The sequence below is a fragment of the Xiphias gladius genome, chromosome 11 (genome assembly GCF_016859285.1).
Source record: "Xiphias gladius isolate SHS-SW01 ecotype Sanya breed wild chromosome 11, ASM1685928v1, whole genome shotgun sequence".
Taxonomy (NCBI): Eukaryota; Metazoa; Chordata; class Actinopteri; order Istiophoriformes; family Xiphiidae; genus Xiphias; species Xiphias gladius.
The window spans coordinates 13,365,104-13,384,497 of NC_053410.1; the positions used below are offsets into that span (position 1 = coordinate 13,365,104).

General features: G+C 41.7%; 2 protein-coding genes across 2 annotated transcripts; one reads left to right on the plus strand and one right to left on the minus strand.

The window, feature by feature from the left end:
- Positions 1-1,335: 1,335 nt before the first annotated feature.
- On the minus strand, positions 1,336-5,306 carry lrit1a (leucine-rich repeat, immunoglobulin-like and transmembrane domains 1a). Its single transcript, XM_040139840.1, has 4 exons — positions 5,185-5,306; positions 4,256-4,716; positions 2,716-3,021; positions 1,336-2,402 (listed from the first exon to the last, which is right to left on the minus strand). Exons 1-4 carry the CDS (start codon positions 5,304-5,306, stop codon positions 1,336-1,338), a joined length of 1,956 nt encoding a protein of 651 aa, XP_039995774.1.
- A 3,416-nt stretch (positions 5,307-8,722) lies between these two features.
- Positions 8,723-13,418, plus strand: rgra (retinal G protein coupled receptor a). Its single transcript, XM_040139507.1, has 7 exons — positions 8,723-9,136; positions 9,497-9,653; positions 10,169-10,290; positions 10,957-11,110; positions 11,236-11,353; positions 12,680-12,793; positions 13,089-13,418. The coding sequence occupies exons 1-7, from the start codon at positions 9,058-9,060 to the stop codon at positions 13,230-13,232; spliced, it is 888 nt and encodes a 295-aa protein (XP_039995441.1). The 5' UTR covers positions 8,723-9,057; the 3' UTR covers positions 13,233-13,418.
- The last annotated feature ends 5,976 nt before the right edge of the window (positions 13,419-19,394 follow it).

The window sequence follows — 19,394 nt, forward strand, 5'->3', positions numbered from 1 at the left end:
ATGTATATAATACATTACTAAGGCTTCATAGATCACTCAAAATAACATTAATAAAGACATTACAAACCCTTCATTGAGACCGACTTGTTACCTTTACGTCTTAGACCACCTAAGACAGACACTAATAGTCAAAGTTGGCAGATGCCGAACTCATTCCTCAAAGTTAGTTTGATCAACTATCAGCAAACCGGCCACAAGGATAATATCAAAAGTAGAGATATTCTCTGAATGGACACCCAGGTTGAAAAATGATCAATATGGTGAGGTGATAGAAAATAGAGATATAAAACACACAGCATTGCTAACTGGATATGTATATATAAAAGTTTATTTAACTTTATTCAAATGATATCATTGGAAAGAATAGATCTACATTTAACGGGGTAATGATGCCTCTAGGTGGCACAAAACAGGTACATGGAGATATTTCAGTATGTGTCTCATTGCTGGGAGTAGAAATCGTTTAACATTTCATTCTGCATCATTACCACCCTATTTACATTGTGTCATAGTTCAGTCCTTTCTGTACTTCTCTCCAGCTCCAGCTTTTTCCTCCATTCACCAGAGTGTTGAACCATGCCTATGTGTATATCTTCTCTGAGAACATATGACAGATATATACAGAGGCACAGACTTAACTGTATATGTAAGTGTACATCATCCAGTAACATAATTACATATCATACACATACATATATGATATAAACAATGGAGTATCTACCGTTGAGTTCCCTTTAAATCAGATTAGGTTGCAGAGGATTCTTTGCTGGGCCATGCAAGTGAAATGACATATTAATTATGATGATTGTTTGAGATTTTGTCATGTTTTTTCTTACAGGCTTAGTGATAAAAACATTCCTTTAGACATAAAAGCATGAGTGTGTTTGACTGTTGTCTTACTCTCGATGCGTAGATACATGTATGACAGTCCAGTGAGTTTCACTCTATCTTCTAGAAATATCTGGAAAAAATAACAAGTTAATTAACATTAAGTATTCTCTAAACTGATATTTCCATGATAGTGCAGCGTGCAAAAGTCCTTTGATAAAAGTTGGCTCTCTGTGGCGGTGGAGTTGGTGGCATGATCCAGCGAGGAGGAACGGGTGGGGGGGAATCCCATGGTGTGGGCGTGTGGGAGCGGGTGGGAGGGAGACTGACGTCAGGATGTGGCTGAGGGTGAGAGTACGGGTAGTGATGGGGATATGGGTGTGGATGGAGATGGGGATGGAGGTGGTGATGGGGATGTGAATAGGTTTTGGGGTTCGGACAGGGACGTGGATGCGGGTGAGTGCGAGGAAGATGGCTTGGAGCAGGAGCCGGAGCTGGAGCATGACGTCAGCAGAAGTACTCGTTAGGCTGTCCCTCTATCTTAGCTGTGGCCTCAGAGTCCAGGCTGGAGCGAGCTGAAAGCAGCCTGTTGGACTCCTCTGGGTTCAGTCTGTTCAAATACTCGCCCTCAAGCCCTTTGGCCTTCGTGCCAGGCGACAGTGTTTCAAAGGTCACATATGAATCCTGGATGTCCTTGGATTTCTTTCCCCAGTACTTCTGAATGCGTCTCTTCAGCGCCCCGCAGCACACGATGACAGTGAGCGGGACAGCGATGACACAGGCCACTGTGATCACAATTACATTAATCAGCTTCTGGGTGCCAGTGGCACTGGCTGCTTCATCAGTGGAAAATATGACACACTGCTCCTTCTTGGGGATCAGCCCCCTCACACACACACAGGCAATGTACTTGGTCCTGGGCACCAGCCCTTCGATGGTTACACGGTTCTGTCCCGCTCCAACATTGATCTTCCTCATGTCCCTCTCTCCGAACACAGCATACAGCACACTAAATGCTGTTGTGTTCTTGGCTTTAGGGGCTCTCCAGTTTAGAGAAATTGTATTGTCTGTGTCCCCCACTACCTTTACTGAGCGGACCACCCTGTCCGGGTCCTGCTGCAATGACGAGGTGTTGGCCGCCAAGTTGCTTAGATTTGTCTTCTCCAGATCTAGCAGGACATCCGGGTTGGAGGAGGTGGCAGGCCCCGGTGTACCTCTGTCAGCCAGGCTGAAACTGGCTAGGCCAGGATCAGGACCAAGCCCAGGTGGAAGGCCAGGATCCAGGGCAGGCTGGGTGGAAGGGGTGGAGGTTGGAGCCACATATCTGGCCACCAGTTTCTCCTGGTAGGCCGCTTTGCCCATCTGGTTGGGTTTCTTGACTTTGGCTTTCTTCTCATTGCTGGTTTGGTTCCCCTCTGGTTTTGGTGAGTTAGAGACGATCAGAGAAATGACAGCCTCAGCATTCCCCGCATAGTTAATAGCCTTGCAGATGTATTTCCCTGAATCACGATGGGACACAGCTGGGACGCTGAGGATGGACCAAGTGATTCCCTCCTTTGAGGTTTCCTGCTGGACTGTGGCAGCAGAGAGGGGAGTATATGGTCATTACACAATAACAAAAGGACAACATATGAAAAAAAGAGATTAAAATATTTTGTGGCTCTGAGAAATATCCCTTTTCATAAATGAGCAAAGAGACGCCAAGCAGGTAATCAGTGTTGCATAACTTACTGTTGTGGCCACAGCTGTCAGTCAGACTTACAACCTTACTATCTCCACTGGTAGCTCTATGTTTAATTAACAGCAGCACTACAGTACAGACAAAAGCATCTTATCTCAGGCACAAACCAGTGAAAAACCCTGACATCCAGAGACCTTCTGACTCACCTGTTCCATTGAGGGCTCGTCCATCTGCCCTGCGCCAAGTCAGGTCTGGGATGGGGACTCCAATGGTCCCACAGCGGAGTAGCACATTGTTTCCAACAGCGCTCCGGACCCGCGCCACAGCGGTGTGGATACGTGGGAGCTGACAGCGCCGCAGCTCTGCATCACTGAACAAAACCCCCGATACACTCTCCGGCGCTGAACACCGGAGCCTCGTGTCAATGAATGCCACTGAAAGAGTTGGAGACTTCTGGAACTGGACCAGGTCGTAGAGCCGACAGTCACACATCCAGGGATTGTCATGGAGACCTGAGGGTGAGGGTATAAGTGAGGCTACAGGAGGAAGACGAGTGTCCAGCTGTGTGCAAAGTGATACACCAGGCCGCAGATGGCTGGTGTGGATGTTAGATGTTAATCCTGTGAGAGGATTAACATTTAATTCATAAACTACATTATGACCACCACTACAGCAATAATGTTGGTGGTGATGATGATGATGATGATGAAGATGATGGTGATGGTCTGGTGATCAAGGTCAGGTTTTGCTGTCATTTCACCCGCCTGCCCTTGACCAAAGCACTAGCCTTTAGAGCTCAACCTGGAACAGTGATCCACCACTCAGAGTACTGAGGATGGGTTAAACACAAAAGATGTGAAAGTATAAAATGATCTTTATAGAAACTGTATTTCTATTTGTTTTCTAAACATACAGTGGGATGTGAAGTGCGGCAACAACATGCATGTCATTGTTCTAAATTTAAAGGCAATCAAACAAAACCCCAAAAATGCCAATCAGGCATCTTCCACACTGAATTAAATGTGTCTGTCTGCAGTTCTAAAAGGTAAACTGGTGAAGAATGGGCCATGGCCCATATATAAGCATGAGGAGAAAAAATGTATTCCAAAATTAGAATTAAGCACTGTGCCGCATATACATTTAATAAATGGTTTATGTAGCAGTAAGCAGATATAAGGACATTTTAAAATGTTTATTAATGTACAGTATTTGTCAACAATTTTAACATCCCGTATGAAGACATATTTTATATTATTACAACTCTGTTTCACTGTCATTCATTTTCTGTTTATACATCAGCTTCCACGTATGGGTGCCCACAAGAGGAGTTATAGTTGTTGACAAATACATGAATAAACACTTATATCTGCTTACAACTACCTTATAGTGTGTTAAATCACATTTTTTTAAAAGTTAATATACTGGCTGCAAATACTACATAAGGGGTGTTAAAGTAAAGTGTTACCTTGGTTATTAAGTGTTAAATTTTTCACAAAAACAATAATGTCACAATTCTTATCACCGAGATTCACCCATCATAACAACATACTGTAAAATAAATGGTGTGTTGCTTAGCAGCTGTTCTGTCCAGCTGCTGTTACGGAATGTTGCTTTGCGCAGAATTAATGAACACAATTTCCTTTACGCGCGGTTTTTAACAGCGCACTTTAGGCTTTTTAAATTGAAGAAGGCATAAACCACGATCACGACTGAAAGTTGGGTTTCAGGATATGCACCGTTCCTTACCAAGTATCATTTTGGAGCTCTCTGGTCCTTGCGCCGGTTTTACCGCTAGCCAGGTGGACAGCACCTCCGCCGGCAGGGTGAGCAGGTTGTTGCTGGACAGGTCCAGGTAGGTGAGGTTCTTGATGTAAGTGGTGGCTTCCGCGGGCAGCGAGGTGAGCTGGTTGTTGTGCAAATCGAGAAGTCTGAGGCTGGGCATATCCATGAGAGATTCCCAGGGAAAGGCGGTGAGGGCATTCCCGTCCAGACGAAGCTCTTCCAGGTTGAACAATCCCCGGAAACTGTCCGGGTTCAAGGCGGACAGGGTGTTGAAAGACATCCACAGGAATTCCAGACTGGAGAGGTAGTTGAAGGCTTCGCTTGGTATCCGCTGAATGGCCGTCTTCTCAATCCGCAGCTTGGACGTGTCAACAGGGAAACCGATAGGCACAAGAGATATCTCGGGATCATTGCAAATCACGCTCCTACAAGGAAGACACAAGTGAATTTGTGTTCACCTCCAAATCAGCCTTCACAAATTACGCAAATAAGCACATTTTTTTTACAAATTAAAAAAATACCATTAAAGTCTTCAGTTAAATCATGTTCTGGACTCTAAAGGACACAAACATATCTAGTAGGTTCACAGGCAGCGAATATCCCGTGGCTAATATAACTGAAAAATACTCATTCCCCAATCCATCCAAACACATAAAACGCATAGATGGAGAGGTTGAAAGTGCCTTTGAGAGATAATCCTGCATTAAATAAAATTGGACCGACATGCACTCCATGAATTATCTTTTGTACACGTGTTCACCTCTGTGCAAACAGCTGTCTTTACGCGAGGACAAGACTTGTCCGTCGAAAAAGATGAGTCTGTGCGCACAAACCGGACCACATCGTGGTGTGTTTTGGTTAGAAAATAATTTCCATCTGGACATCCTCCTTACCTGGCCTTTGATCCATCACTCAGGTTGTGGTAAAAACAGCTGCACTGCGACGGGCAGGACCTCACTGGGGAGACAAGTTCACCTGTGGCCACGTAGAGCCCCAGGAGCAGAACGAGGAACATTTTGGCCCACTTTTACGCATACGCAGCTTGCCTACATGCGCCCAGTTTGCGCCCACTGAAGTCAAACAGACTTGCTTTTTTATCTCATTTACAGGAATATCGTCCGCATGGCTTTGTCCCACCGCTTTGCTGTCCCATAGTGATCAGACTGCTATGAGTCCCGAGATAAAAAGGATATACAAGGATTAGCGAAAGGACTGGCGTTCTTTTCATTTGGATGCGTATTGCATCCCGGAATCCGATAGGCTGCGCAGAGACGTCCCCATTTATTATCACAGAAAAACACTTCCGAAATGGTCATAATCCACTGTGATTTTTGGATTTTTTTTTTTCTTTCCCTCAAATGTGGCTTGTTCATTTGAGCCCTGCCATGACTGTTAATCTGTAAGTGGACAGCGCTATGTTTTGCCACACGGTGGCCCCTATATCATAGCCTTTGGATCCTGCCTTGGGTACTGTGCACTCAACAGATATTCACTTAACATTCTCTGACTCTGACATCCTTCTTTTTTATTTAGAGTACTTTTCTGATCGCAAGGCAACTAATAACTCTGCTGTTAGAAAGCAAAGATAGAGATTTTGATGAGAAACAAAACAGAAATATTCAAACACATATTTTATATACCTTTTCATGCCAAAAAAAAGAAATGTACCCTTCTGGTGAGGCCTGAACCACATTGGCACCAGTAAATTTAATCATTTAACCCCACAATGTTTCTAATCACAGAAAATAAAAAAATCCTTAAAAGTTTTGCTCTCAGTAGTCACCAGACTACATATCGGAATCACACGTTTCTTTTTTACATTCTGATTCCCCCTTTTGTCACACCTGTCCCATTTCATTCATTTCATTTATGTATCTGCGCATAAAATACGTATGTAGACTATCCATCAACAGGAAACTAAGGATTATTGTCTGAATCAAAACAAGTTGTCAGTATAAAAGAAAAAGACTATAATAGGAAGCAATGTATATTTAATAAGCTGGAATGAACAGACTCACAGTGGCCTTTAGATTTCACCTGAGTAACCAATTTGGACAGAATCCTACATTACTAGGGGGAAAAAAGCCTCCAATTGTAAAGCTTTTGTTATGCAATGCAATGTAGGTAAGTACTACATGTGTTATTTGGCACCTGTCCCTTGTGTTCCCCCTTGTATTTCTTCATCACACTGGAAGTTCAGTGTTACACTTGGCCGGCACCACAAAGTGTGCCGACTGTGGTGTGAAGAGATGGGGAAACACAAGCCTTTGAGGTGTTTGAACAACTTGGCAGCCAGATCCCACTTTACATCTGACCCACATTTAACCACAGAGCCGGGTCAGAGGCTTTGGTGCAGAACAAAAAGTTTAAGAGAAATTATAAAATTCTACAGACTGATAATCACAGATTGTAGAACTACTTCATTTAGAAATCTTCAGTGTGGTATCTCTTTGTCTCATGTGTGTACATGTCTGCGTGTGTTCTGTGCCTCGTTAGCATCTTCCTTCACCCCTCCTGCATACCTAGATATATCTTAGTTTAATGCACTCTTTAACCTTTTGTATTACAATCTTTCTGACTCAGAGGTCTTTAAGTATGTGTGGTTTTAGAACCATACAGCTCTGTACTGAGGCTCTTATTGTGTTGAGCTCCCTCGTGTTGGAAAACTGAAACATTCCATACTGTACTGCAAGTTGTAAATCTTATTTATTTATTTATTTACCAAAGCCTATAAAGCCATCCTTGCATACTGTATGAACCAGGAGACTGGACTTTATCTGAGGTGCAATGTCATTCTTACTGTGCAAAAAGTCTTATAAGAACAGATATAATGACTTAAATTTAGAATAAGTAGGCTTCAGTTTACGACCGCTTTAAGCAGAAAATGTTATCAAAGAAGTCAAATATTATCAAAATTGTATATATACTTATTTGTATCAGCATTTTTTTACATATGGGATTTTATTTTTAACCCTACTTGATCTGGGGTGGGATAAATTTGTCCAAAAGGGTTTTTTGTGTCACCAATTTTTAAGACGACAAATTTAAAACTGAAAAAAAGCAAGCCCATACAAAAATGTAACAACTGCACACCTAAACTCATGTGGGGGTAGAACCCCTGGTGGTTCTGGGCAGTTTTCTTCAACATCAATGAAACAAATGAAAGAAATTCAGTCTAATATCAAAGTGTCTCTATATTCAAATCTAACAAATAGTTTAATGGTTATTTTTCTTATCACGGCAACATAAATAATCTGTTATACAAGTTCTTGAATTAATATACCAAATTAACCATTTGTCGTAAAATATATATGTAAAGTGTCCAAAATTTAAAAATGGTGGATCTTGACCATTTGCATTACCATTTGATTTAGCGCTTTATACATTTACACCTATATTTCACAATGTTCCTGATCTTATAATCCTGAGACTGAGACAGACCTCAGCCATACAATGACAGGCTTGTTTCCCTTGCTGCCCTATGCCATGAAAAGCTGCAGATGATGTTGCAACAGAAACGTAACAAATCCATCGAAGGCCGGGGATGATGGCAGGATTTCATGTAAATTACACACTTGTCGATCAGTGTTCCAAACTGAACTGGAACACAGACTTTGATTGTACACCACATTTTGCCCATACACAAACACACACACACACACACAGTAAACCCTACACTGAATCGAGCTCCTGTTGACGAGTGTCTGCAGTTCCAAAAAGCGCAATTTTGTTTTGTCCTCTGTCATTTCAGGCAGATGTAGAGATGGTTTAATCTCTTGAGGTCAGTGTGTCCGTCAAAAGTTTTATTCTCTCTCCAGGAAACGAATGCTGTCATGTCTAGCTTCACATTCACTAGTCAAAACAGAGTCCTGCCATATGGGGTCAACGGATAAATAAAGATTCAGAACAACAATACTCACATGGATCCTCTGTAGTGTATTTACAATAATCACTTTGCGTCATTAATCAGTGAATGGGCTGGGTTACTGTAATGAACTGAACCAAATCAGACACCTTTTTTTTTTTTTTTACCACAAAGTGTGGATAAGCTGCAAAGCACTGATGTCCATATATAGGAGGCTTGAAATCTGGAAGGAATAAACCGTGCATCCTTATCCTCTGCAGGCAGATTAGAGCATGCACAACACTACTTTACACTTATTCTCACGTACAGTGCATCTTTTATCACTGCGGCCACAGGATTGTAACCTTGAATCAAACAGTAATGGGCAGCCTGCAGCAAAAAAAACAATACAAAAAAGAAACATGGTAGTCCAGGAATAATTCAGTGTTTGTTGTTGTTCATGGTGGAAATCTTCGAGGGTTTTGTTTCCTCGTTAATTCGAGTGCAGCGCTGGTTGGCAGGAGACACCTGTTGTGTCTCCTTAAAGCGACACGGTTGCCTGGGGGCTGCATCGAACGTGTCCTCCGGTCGCTCGACATCAGCAGCGACCGCATCCTCGCTGGGACGCATACACAAAGGCTTGTTGTGTAACTAATTGACGGCTTTACCGTTGCGGTGGGCAAATACGCATTAGCCTAAGGGGTTGCGGTTTGTGTGGTTACGTTCATTAAGACATTCCTGCACGGATTGGGGCGACGGGGAGAGGGGGGCTTTACATAATAAGAGTGCATGCTTTTCACGTGAAATGCCCCTTTAAAAGCGGGTTCTCCTCGGTCACACTGAGGCACGTCGTAAACGACCGGATAGAGAGGAGGGAAAAGTCTGTGACGGCTGCACTTGGTTGGGTCAGATCGGCTTCAGTATGGTCTCGTCTTACCCTTTACCGGAGGGCTTCTCCGAGTTTGATGTGTTCTCCCTGGGATCTTGTCTGCTGGTGGAGGGTGAGTGTTGTCGTTTTGCGCTGGAGCCCAGCCAAATACTACGAAGGCTGCGCCCGCTGTGTTCACCATTAACCTGTGACAGGACCTGACGCCGCCCGGTCACTGGCACCAGGGTGTAATGTTATGAGGGCGGGGGGGGGGCGGACGTGTAGCTTTCTCTTTAAACTCGCAAACTACCCTCCACTTGGAGTCTGCAAACAAAGAAATGACTGCAGCCTTTGAAAAGAGCATGTTTACCCTCATCTTGACATGTCACAGTGCTGCACGCGGCGCAATCAGCACCGCTGTGCGAGCCCCTTTCCATTCATCGACGCACACCGCTGTCGTTCGTGATTTTGTTCCATTTTTGTTCCGCCAAAGGTCTGCTGGGCTTCTTTCTGAACGCGGTGACAGTCGTTGCTTTCCTCAAAGTGAGGGAGCTGAGGACCCCCAGCAATTTCCTGGTTTTCAGCTTGGCGATGGCTGACATGGGCATCTCCATGAACGCCACCGTCGCCGCCTTCTCCAGCTTTCTGAGGTGAGTGATGTAACCGCCGCCCCTTTCATAAGGAATACAAGGGTTTGCCCATATGTGGCCAAGTAAAATGTTATTTGCATACAATACTGGCTAGCTGTCCACGGGGCGAAGGGTCTACGTGGAGCAGCACGACCGATGCACGGGCGAACAATCAAGGCTGCACGGGGGGAGGGTCAATACACTGCTGAAGCCTGTGTCACGATGTGCAGAGGCAGAGGATTTCCAAGCTGTAGTCAGGACAAGAGAGATGCTGCTTTAAGTATTTCACGAGTCCAGGGATTATATATACTGTTATGGTTGTTGTTTTTCAAAATATATACATCCATGGTCTGAAATACGTAAACTGATTGTTGCTTGAAGGTTCTCTTGCATCAGTTTTAGTAGGTTTGGTCAAGAACAGAAATTCTTTTGGCCCCATCCTGATATAGTGAGCTCACCCTGAAGGGGCCATTTTTACTAATTCCTTGTCGGCGACTAAACAAGCTCATCTTTACAAACACACCCTCTGTCTCCAGGTACTGGCCCTACGGTTCTGAAGGATGCCAGACCCACGGTTTCCAGGGCTTCATGACAGCTCTCGCCAGCATCCACTTCATGGCCGCCATCGCCTGGGACAGATACCACCAGTACTGCACCAGTAAGTTAACACCTGCTTCAGTCCCTGCCCAGTAGGTAATGCATAATGACAAAACCAAATGCCTTTCAAATGCGCCTCTGTGGCGCACAGGCTCGCACACACACACACACACACACACACACACACACACACACACACACACACACGACATCCACACATCCACTGAACAGGCTTTTGACCTCTTGCTATTTTGAAGAGGCCAGCTGGTCAACAGGTGGCCTTTTGTCTTTAAATTTGCTTTTCTAATCAGCTTGACTAAATATATTGACAGAATATACTTTTAAAATAACAAACAGAACTTTGGTTACAAACAGTTAACCAAACAAAACTGCTACCTTGTCCCTTTACGTTATTTCACACCGTACCAGAGAAATAAAATCAGTCCCACTGCTATTTTTAGCCATTCTTACTACAGGGATACAACGTAAGAGACTCAACTCCTGATCTGCAGTTCTCACATCACGGACAGTGGTTATTAGACAGTGATTTACCCTGGTATAAACATGTTAAAACAGCTCTAATTGCACGATTAAATATTATCCTTCCTATGACTGACGAGTGGTGCCTTAAAAAAATGGAGAAAAACATGTAGCCAAGCATGTATTCATGGTGTGTTGGAGGTTTTTAAAATAGTCTCAATGAATGCTTTGACCCTGTTCTTGTCAGGGACCAAGCTGCAGTGGAGCAGCGCCATCACGCTTGCTGTATTTATCTGGCTCTTCACTGCCTTCTGGTCCGCTATGCCCCTCATTGGCTGGGGAGAGTACGACTATGAGCCCCTAAGGACTTGCTGTACTCTGGACTACAGCAAGGGCGACAGGTACTGTACGCTTACATCCACTCTTCACTATGCTATCAAGAAAAATGTAGATTTCTTGGTATCTTCTTCTAAGTAGAAGTTTACTCTGATTTTTACAGCCTTTTTGTGCATTTCTCTCTCCACAGAAACTACGTGTCCTACTTGATCCCCATGAGCATCTTCAACATGGCCATCCAGTTGTTTGTTGTCATGTCCTCTTACCAATCCATTGCACAAAAATTCAAGAAGACTGGAAACCCCAGGGTAAGTATTAAAAAAACTAAGTCCACCAAGTCCAACAATATAGGATTTGAAGTGGGTGCCTTCAGCAGGAAATCAGTATACTCTATATATAAAGGGATGTAGATATACACACTGAGATTTCAGATTCAAGTTGGCATAGCAATTTCTGTTTTCATATCAACACAGAGACAGATTGGCACAGTTTTGCTTCCGTTACTCCGAACCCAATTTTGATTACATACATGATGCAGAAGAATTTAGAAATTATTCTGAAATCCAAGAAAGTGGCAGTTATAACTAACAGAAGAGTTAAACCTAATCCTTACAAATACAAGGCAATTCACCTAAAGATTCTACCTGTTTGGACGTCACCCATTGGAAGGAATCAGAGCAATTGTCCTGTCTATCTCGCCTCTTCTAATAGGCTAAGCAGAACTTCCCCACGTGGTCCTTATTCAGAGAAACAAAACAGACTGTGAATGGTTGGGCATGCGGGATGTGACATACATATAAGTCATTGCCAGAGCGGGAAAGAAAAGGATGCTTCAGTTGGGAATGGGGCCAGTAGCCTTTGTGCAGTGAAAAGAACAATGTATCTGAGAATAGAGCGTTCAAGACTGGAGTTCCTCGGGCTGAATCAGGTTCCCTCACTTGATGTTGCATAAGCCCATTACTCACAGTCATCTGAGTCGGCTGGAGACACTTTCATTCCAAACACAAAGGCTGCAGAGTAGAGACACCAAGCTCACCACCACAACGATGCAATTATGTAATGACAAATGCCTTACAGTCACAGAGTTTCCAATATGTCAAGCACATAACATGCATGTCATAAATCCTGGTCAAGAAGAGATAAGAATTTGTGTCTGATGTTCCTCTTTCCCACAAAATATCTCTCACTCCCACTGGTGGGCCAGTCAGTGCAAACTTGTGCTGCCAAATTTTGTTCAAAATTTCAGGAAAATATTTTAAATTCTAGCGGAGATCCCAAAGTTTTCAAAGATATTAAGGGGTTAAATTTAGCTTTGCACGTGTACGCTCTGATTCAGAATAATGTCTACTTTGACCCCTGGATTACAAAAACCTGCCTTTACACACTAGCAGTTTCTGTTTTCTAGCTGAGCCTGAATGATCTTAATACAGATACTGTTTTTCACCCAGACATTATCCCAGGCGTGTGACTCGCCCCCGAGTAAAAAACCTCATGACACAAAGCAGTTTTGTCTCCTCCAGTCTCCTTTATGGTTGATTAGTAACTAATCATTCTTGTTCTGATCCTCTCTCCTTCTCGCCCTTTCCACGTTTATCTATCCTGCTCTGCCTCTCTCTATCCTTCCCCCGCTGTAGTTCAACCCCAACACTCCTCTTAAGGCTATGCTGTTCTGCTGGGGCCCCTATGGCATCCTGGCTTTCTACGCCGCTGTGGAGAACGCCAACCTGGTCTCCCCTAAGCTCAGGATGGTAAGGACAACTAATAAGTACATGAATACAAATACTCTTCAATATAATTCGACTATATTCCAACATATTAACGTATATATTTTGAAATGCAGCTGATATAAGCTGCTCAGTGTTGCTTGTTGGATATATATAAATATACAGAGAAATATTTAACCTTAAATGTTGATGTCCCCATGTGTAGAATTAAAAGAATCCTGACTTTGCTTGATAACTGCATTTTCATGAGAAACTGTAACGCTCCTTGAGGTCTTTTTAGGCACCAACAACCTTGTTGTGCTTGCACCTGTTTCTGCAGATTGCTCCTATCCTGGCCAAGACCTCCCCAACCTTTAATGTCTTCCTGTACGCTTTGGGAAATGAGAACTACAGAGGAGGCATCTGGCAGTTCCTCACCGGGGAAAAGATAGATGTGCCTCAAATTGAAAACAAGTCCAAATAAACTAAGCATGCAATAATTACACAGACTTTCTGTCCTGGTGGTTTCTCACAGGTACCTAGATGTTTCTGTTTGTGAGTGTATGTGCATTTGTTGTGTCTTGAACAAAGGTAGCCATTGTCCCTTGCACACATCTGTCCTGGGCTTGTTGTTCATTGTTTCTGCAGTTGAGGATTTCGTAAACAAAAAGTGAATTAGCATATTTAAAAAAAAAAAAAAAAAAATGTTGAAATTACTTTGAAACGACAAACAGTTCCTCCTGTGAGATGTTCACTGTACCACAAAACACATGATTTCTTGGATTACTGTCAAATTTAATGTAATTTGTTTTCCTAAGTAGGGGATGACTTTCATTTTGAGTTAAAAAGTGCTTACTCTAAACATATCATGCATGTTAGGTGATAAAAAATACGAACAGTCCTACAAAGAAACTAGTACGGAGCTTCAAACCAAATTATGCAGATTAAAGCAAATATTGGCATTTAATCTTTTAGAGAACATTAGCTATTTACCCCAATTATCAATGTACAATGACTTTTGTTTTGACTGAAGCATGATACAAATAACCAGTCCATTGGCCAACACCTCTCTTGCCAAGAGGCTGCCATCTGAGCTCTGTCAGTCATCCCTTAGTATGTCTTCAATAAAAAAAAAAAAAGTCCCCTTTGCAAACAGCCATTCAAACATTTTTTCCTCAAAGGTTGGCTGTCTATATCCTCTGGTTGAGGAGGGAAGGCCCTAAAAGAAATTAATTCAGCTTTAAAAAAAAAACCAAAAACATGGGACTAATGTGAAATATTTAGGACATATGTGACCTGGGGACAGTCAAGAAGGCATTATCCTTTGTTTATTATTCCTGTCGGTGAAATGTGAAAGTGTGTGCATGCCACTGGTTTCCCGTCGTGCTCTGTACTGTCGTGAGCGATCTCTGTTACTATTAGTGCAGTTCGCCTCTGTCCAGAGGAGAACTGCACTAATCCACTAAACAAGAGGACAATTCTTCAATACACAGCCCCCACGACAAGTTAGAGATTAGTCGCTGGCTGTAGATTAACTGGACATGCTTCTCGCCCCCAGTTTTGCATATGAAATAAAGACAGAAGTCTGTGTAACATTTAAATAGTATCCAAATAAGATAAATCAGATTTAATTATTGGTATTTACTTAACAGAATTTATAAATGATCCCCTGTTTAGTAAGGATTAAGCTTTAAAACTTAGTCTTAGACACAATTTAATATACCTATTTAACTTGTGAATATCATTAAATAATATGATTATTATGTTTCCTTACATATGATTTTGTTTCTGCACTAACCTTAGCTAAGAAATACAGCATTACTTTGGCAGTTCTTTGAAATGTATTGTCTAACCAAGCGTTAAACAATACACAGTAACATACTGGTTATCATATAATCAATCTTCTCACAGTAGGTTTCAAAAACCAAGTATTCCACTCTTATGCTATTGTTCTAATGTAGCATATGATGAAGTTAAGCACAGGATAATCAGGAATGTTATCAACATACAACTCATGATCAGACTTTGGGTCAGAGTGGGGGGTGTTTCCAAATTGAATAACGTCATTACCGAGCCGCTGATCTAAATAGGAAAGTGGACACTTTTTAAACACATGGGACATTTAAACGGATTCAGTTTCTACACGATGTGGCATGCGTGTGGTTTATGACATCATCGTGTAAATCCTCAGCAGCACAAACTGGCCTGTCCACGCCCTAACTCTCCCATTTAGACGGATGAATAGTTTGTATTTTGAAGTTCTTTGAAATCGTAAAGGTTAGATAGTGGAGAACACCTGGACTCCAGATGTTAAGATCCCAGACACAATTATCCCATACTGTACAGTTTAGTTATATATGGATTCTGTATACTGACTGGTCACTGTGAAATCCTGTAATTTCCGAAAGCTTTTATTTACATTTTATTCTTATGTGTTGAATATATTAATTGAATTTTTTTTTCGTTGTCAGTTCACTTGCCGTTTATAATTTACAGAAAGTGATCCTCTGCAGTGATTGACCTAAGATAATGGCAACTTGCAGAGATACAGCAATTCTTGGATAATTAATAAAGGATTGACCCTGTAACAAAGTCTTTGTCCTTTTATCTTTTCTGGGTTTTACATAGTCAAAAAATCAGCGGGATGCTCCTCTTACATACTGTACGTAAACCACTACTTATAACAAAGATTATCCTTCAGAATACCCAGAGTCTTAGTGTGGGCCTTTTATGCTATTCAGTACCTCTTCTCCACTACATTTCAGAGGAAAACATTGTACTTTCTATTCCACTAAATTTGTTTGATAGCTTTATTTAGTAGTCACTATAAAGATTCAGGTAATTAATACAAAATATAATCAAAAATGAATTACAGTGTATTATTAGAGATTAGGCTACCCAGTAGTATATAAAGTAGTTTAAATTAACTGCCTTTATTAACCGCCTTTACCAGCTTCAACATTAAATTGATGTATGAATTCATCAATCAGTGATTATAATCCATTATATTGCTTTAATAATGGGCCCTTCTCCATTATGAGTGTTTTTACATTTGGCAATATAAGTATATTTTGATAATTACATAGTTTTCCTCAAGAATTTTTTTATTTCAACTTGTAGCAGAATACTTTTACATTGTGTTATTGTTACTTATACGTGGGTTAAACGTCTCACTGCCTCTTCCGCCACTGGACGTGTTTCAGTGCAATTGAAGTAGACGTTCAACCAGCATAATGAAGATTACACCCAGAGGTTGCGGCATACAGTAGAAGCCCCCAGTTGGTGTTTCTAAGCAGATTAATCGACGACAGCCTGTCAGTGGAGCGGCATGTTGCATAATTGTGCAATGATGACACATGTGCAGCAGGCAAACCCAGCCCCTGTGTCATCAGCGTCGCTCCTATTTATTCAAGCTAAGTCAATCATCTGCAGGAAAACACTATGGATTCGATTTTTCAGATGTCATGAAATGTACTTACATGCATGAGTCCTGGACAGATTCATTTACTTATAATCAATGTAAAACTTCCAGCAGAACCTTCATGACGTGACCTACCCCACCGCAGGCCACGATCAGCTGCCAATACCAATGGATTTACACACCAGCCACGACACCCGTCAACATGTCTATGTTCCAACCCATGAACACTGAGTAGTCATTACTATTTTTATTACATGAGTACTCAGTAGTCATGGTCGGACCACGCCCATCTTCGAACTCGGCCTTCATTTTGATCTCAACTACACACCTGTATAGTTTCGCGACTGTGTCTTGCACGGTTGTGATGCTATCGTGGTGACGAAATCTGTCCACAGACAGACAGACAGTTACTTATGTCTTCTATGCTTTAAGTTTAGAAAAACTGAGATATTACACTATGTAAATCTCAGCAACAAAAACAGAGATTTTCTAAAACTTTTAACCGGTAGTGTAATAATGATTTGTCGTCACAGATGATGTTCACAGATTAATTATTTAACCCACATTGGCCAGAGATTTACGTCAGATGATTGCTGGATTATGTTATACTTTGCATCCAAATGTCTGGCAGAAGGCCACAGTTAGATTTTTTTTTTTTTTTTTTTTCATCGGCTTTCCCTCTCTTACAATCAAACATATTCAGGTACTTAGAGTTCACTGAGGATTATGTCTGGTCAACCAATGAAGTTTTCATATGGGCTTTTTGAGAGGATTACACAGCAACATGACCACGAGTGCAGGAGAAAGAGAAAAGCAAAGAGAGTAAGGACTGTTCCAGAAAGAAAGAAGAAGTTATATTAATCAGCATTTCCCTGAGCAATGAGGGAGTAAAAAACTAAACATAACAGAGGTGCTGATGAGGATGGTTGATGATCCCGACTGATGATGAGGTCATGTTACACATGAACATGCAAGTCCACATTTAATTCACACACTGTGAGAAGAAAGTCAATAATTAACAGAGGGAAAACATCATTAAACAATAACTGAAATTGAATGACTGAAAATTGTCTGTTTTTTTTTTTTTTAAAGAAGTGTTGATGGTTACGATCACAAAATATTAAGGTTATGCTAGAAAGTGTTTGTAATGCAACATATTAAGATGGATTTGACTGAACAAACAGGCCTGGTTTGAGATTTGAAAAGGTGTAAATGGGGACAAGGTGTGTTCTCACCCACTTCATCACACAGAATCCTGATAAGGAAAATCCCTTTTCTTTCATGAATTGTGCTTGTTAAACATGCACACAACCCCAAAAATGAAATTAAAACAAACCTCAAAATGTTGTTGAGAGCTAGAAGTCATCCTTTTTCCTGTCTTTAAAACAAGACTAAGAGTTTATAGCCATGGTAGCAGCTCTGTGAGACTGTACCGTACGGTCATGCCCAGTTTCCCCACCCAGCCTTATTCAAAATCCTTCTTGTGTATCGAACCCCTTTTTTGTTCAGTGAAGGTTGGAGTGAACTGGATCTATCCAGCCTGGAGGGCATAAATTTTGCCAAATAATTGCAAATTCCTACGCTTCCGTCTCTGGTAGATCAGATGATGATTTCAACACCTCGTGATTGACCTGAGGCTCAACCGAGCGCAAAAACAAGGTGAAATATCAGTCTGCTGCCTCAGGTCGACCGCACTTTTCTTTACTCCATCGCTGATCTTGACTGTCAGATGTGAAGTCGATTATATAACCCCAACCCCATGAGACTCCACACACACACACACACACACACACACACACACACACACACACACACACACACACACACACACACACACCCTCTCCTTGAGCAGCCACAGGACAATCAGTGTTAATGGTAAACACAGCTGCTCTTCCACAAAATTCATTGAACCTGAGAAATCCCACCATTTGTACACGGTGTGACTTACAAGACACAAATTGACATGTGACAATATTGTATGCACGTTCAGTCTTAAGACAACAATCAAATACACAACTAACATATCACATATGAGGAAAAAACATATTTGTTTTAAAGTAACAGTATTTTTACAGGATTAGTGTTTCAGTGCAATCTGGATTAAAGTAGAGCTGTGCGTCACTACTCTTTAGAAATCGCTGTTTTAATTCATTAAACCGCTCACTTTGACCAGTATAGGGTGGACAGTATTGTGTCCACTTCACACTATTCCCACCCTGACTTACACACATCTACACGCACACAAATACACACGGAGCACAACGTGGTGCGGGATAATATACGACAGAACATCTTGTGCTGAGCACTGAATGTCACTGAGTTGATGACCATTTCTACTGTTACAACCGTGAGGTTAAGATCATTTCTTAGCATCAAGTACTGTATGGTCCACCCAAAGGTATTTTGAAATGCACCTCACTATTTCCTTTCAATTAGATGTTTTTCACCCTAAAATACTTTTTAAACTTGGCTGAGGAGGTGCAGTTTTCCTACGATTTTTCTCATTCACTCAAACTAAAGGTGACACATCTCTGTTTGTGCAGGGATGATACGTGCTATTCAATTCTGCAAGTCAATTATGAAACTACCCAGTCGGCACGAGTGGCAGCTCAACTATGCCTTGATTAAATGAATGGATTTCACACTTGGGCACGATTTCGTTTTTTAATCCATTCAGCTACATGGATTATGCTATCAATCAACATTTCTTACTTTTCAAATGCAGAATACCGTACAAGAAGAACCGACTAAATGATATACATTTACCTCTGCCAAGGTGGTAATGTAGCCACCCGTGTTTGTTGTTTTGCGTGTTAGTTTGTTGGTTTGTTGTCAGCAGGAGTACACAAAACGTGCTGAACAGAATTCCAACGAACTTCGGTGGAGGGATGGGGCAGGGGCAAGGGAAGAACCCGTTCAATTTTGGGGCAGATCTGGATAATTTACTATAAAACTGAATTTCTCCCTGCGAAGTCTGGTGTATGTTGTTTGACATTAGTTTTTAAGGAGGTCTGCACTCTACTGAGCGCATGATAAAAATAGAAAAATTACATTACACATAATTCAATATATTGAATGTATTGAATGTATTTTTTCTATTTTTGTCTTTTCCATAGTGGCGCGCTTTGTCTCCTATATTGGTGTGTCTGACATTGTTGTCCAGCTCTGTTCTGATTGGTCCATTTTAAGAGTAGATTTACTCTCAATCATGCAGATCACAACCAC

What these genes read in the sequence shown, in the direction of transcription:
- lrit1a (XM_040139840.1), bottom strand. Translation starts at nt 5,306, where the DNA reads ATGTTCCTCGTTCTGCTCCTGGGGCTCTACGTGGCCACAGGTGAACTT. An exon ending in AGTGATGGATCAAAGGCCAG is followed by an intron (nt 4,717 to 5,184) that starts GTAAGGAGGATG and finishes TCTTCCTTGTAG; the next exon opens with GAGCGTGATTTGCAATGATC. An exon ending in GAGCTCCAAAATGATACTTG is followed by an intron (nt 3,022 to 4,255) that starts GTAAGGAACGGT and finishes CCTCACCCTCAG; the next exon opens with GTCTCCATGACAATCCCTGG.
- rgra (XM_040139507.1), top strand. Translation starts at nt 9,058, where the DNA reads ATGGTCTCGTCTTACCCTTTACCGGAGGGCTTCTCCGAGTTTGATGTG. An exon ending in GACTACAGCAAGGGCGACAG is followed by an intron (nt 11,111 to 11,235) that starts GTACTGTACGCT and finishes CTCTCTCCACAG; the next exon opens with AAACTACGTGTCCTACTTGA. An exon ending in AGAAGACTGGAAACCCCAGG is followed by an intron (nt 11,354 to 12,679) that starts GTAAGTATTAAA and finishes CCCCCGCTGTAG; the next exon opens with TTCAACCCCAACACTCCTCT.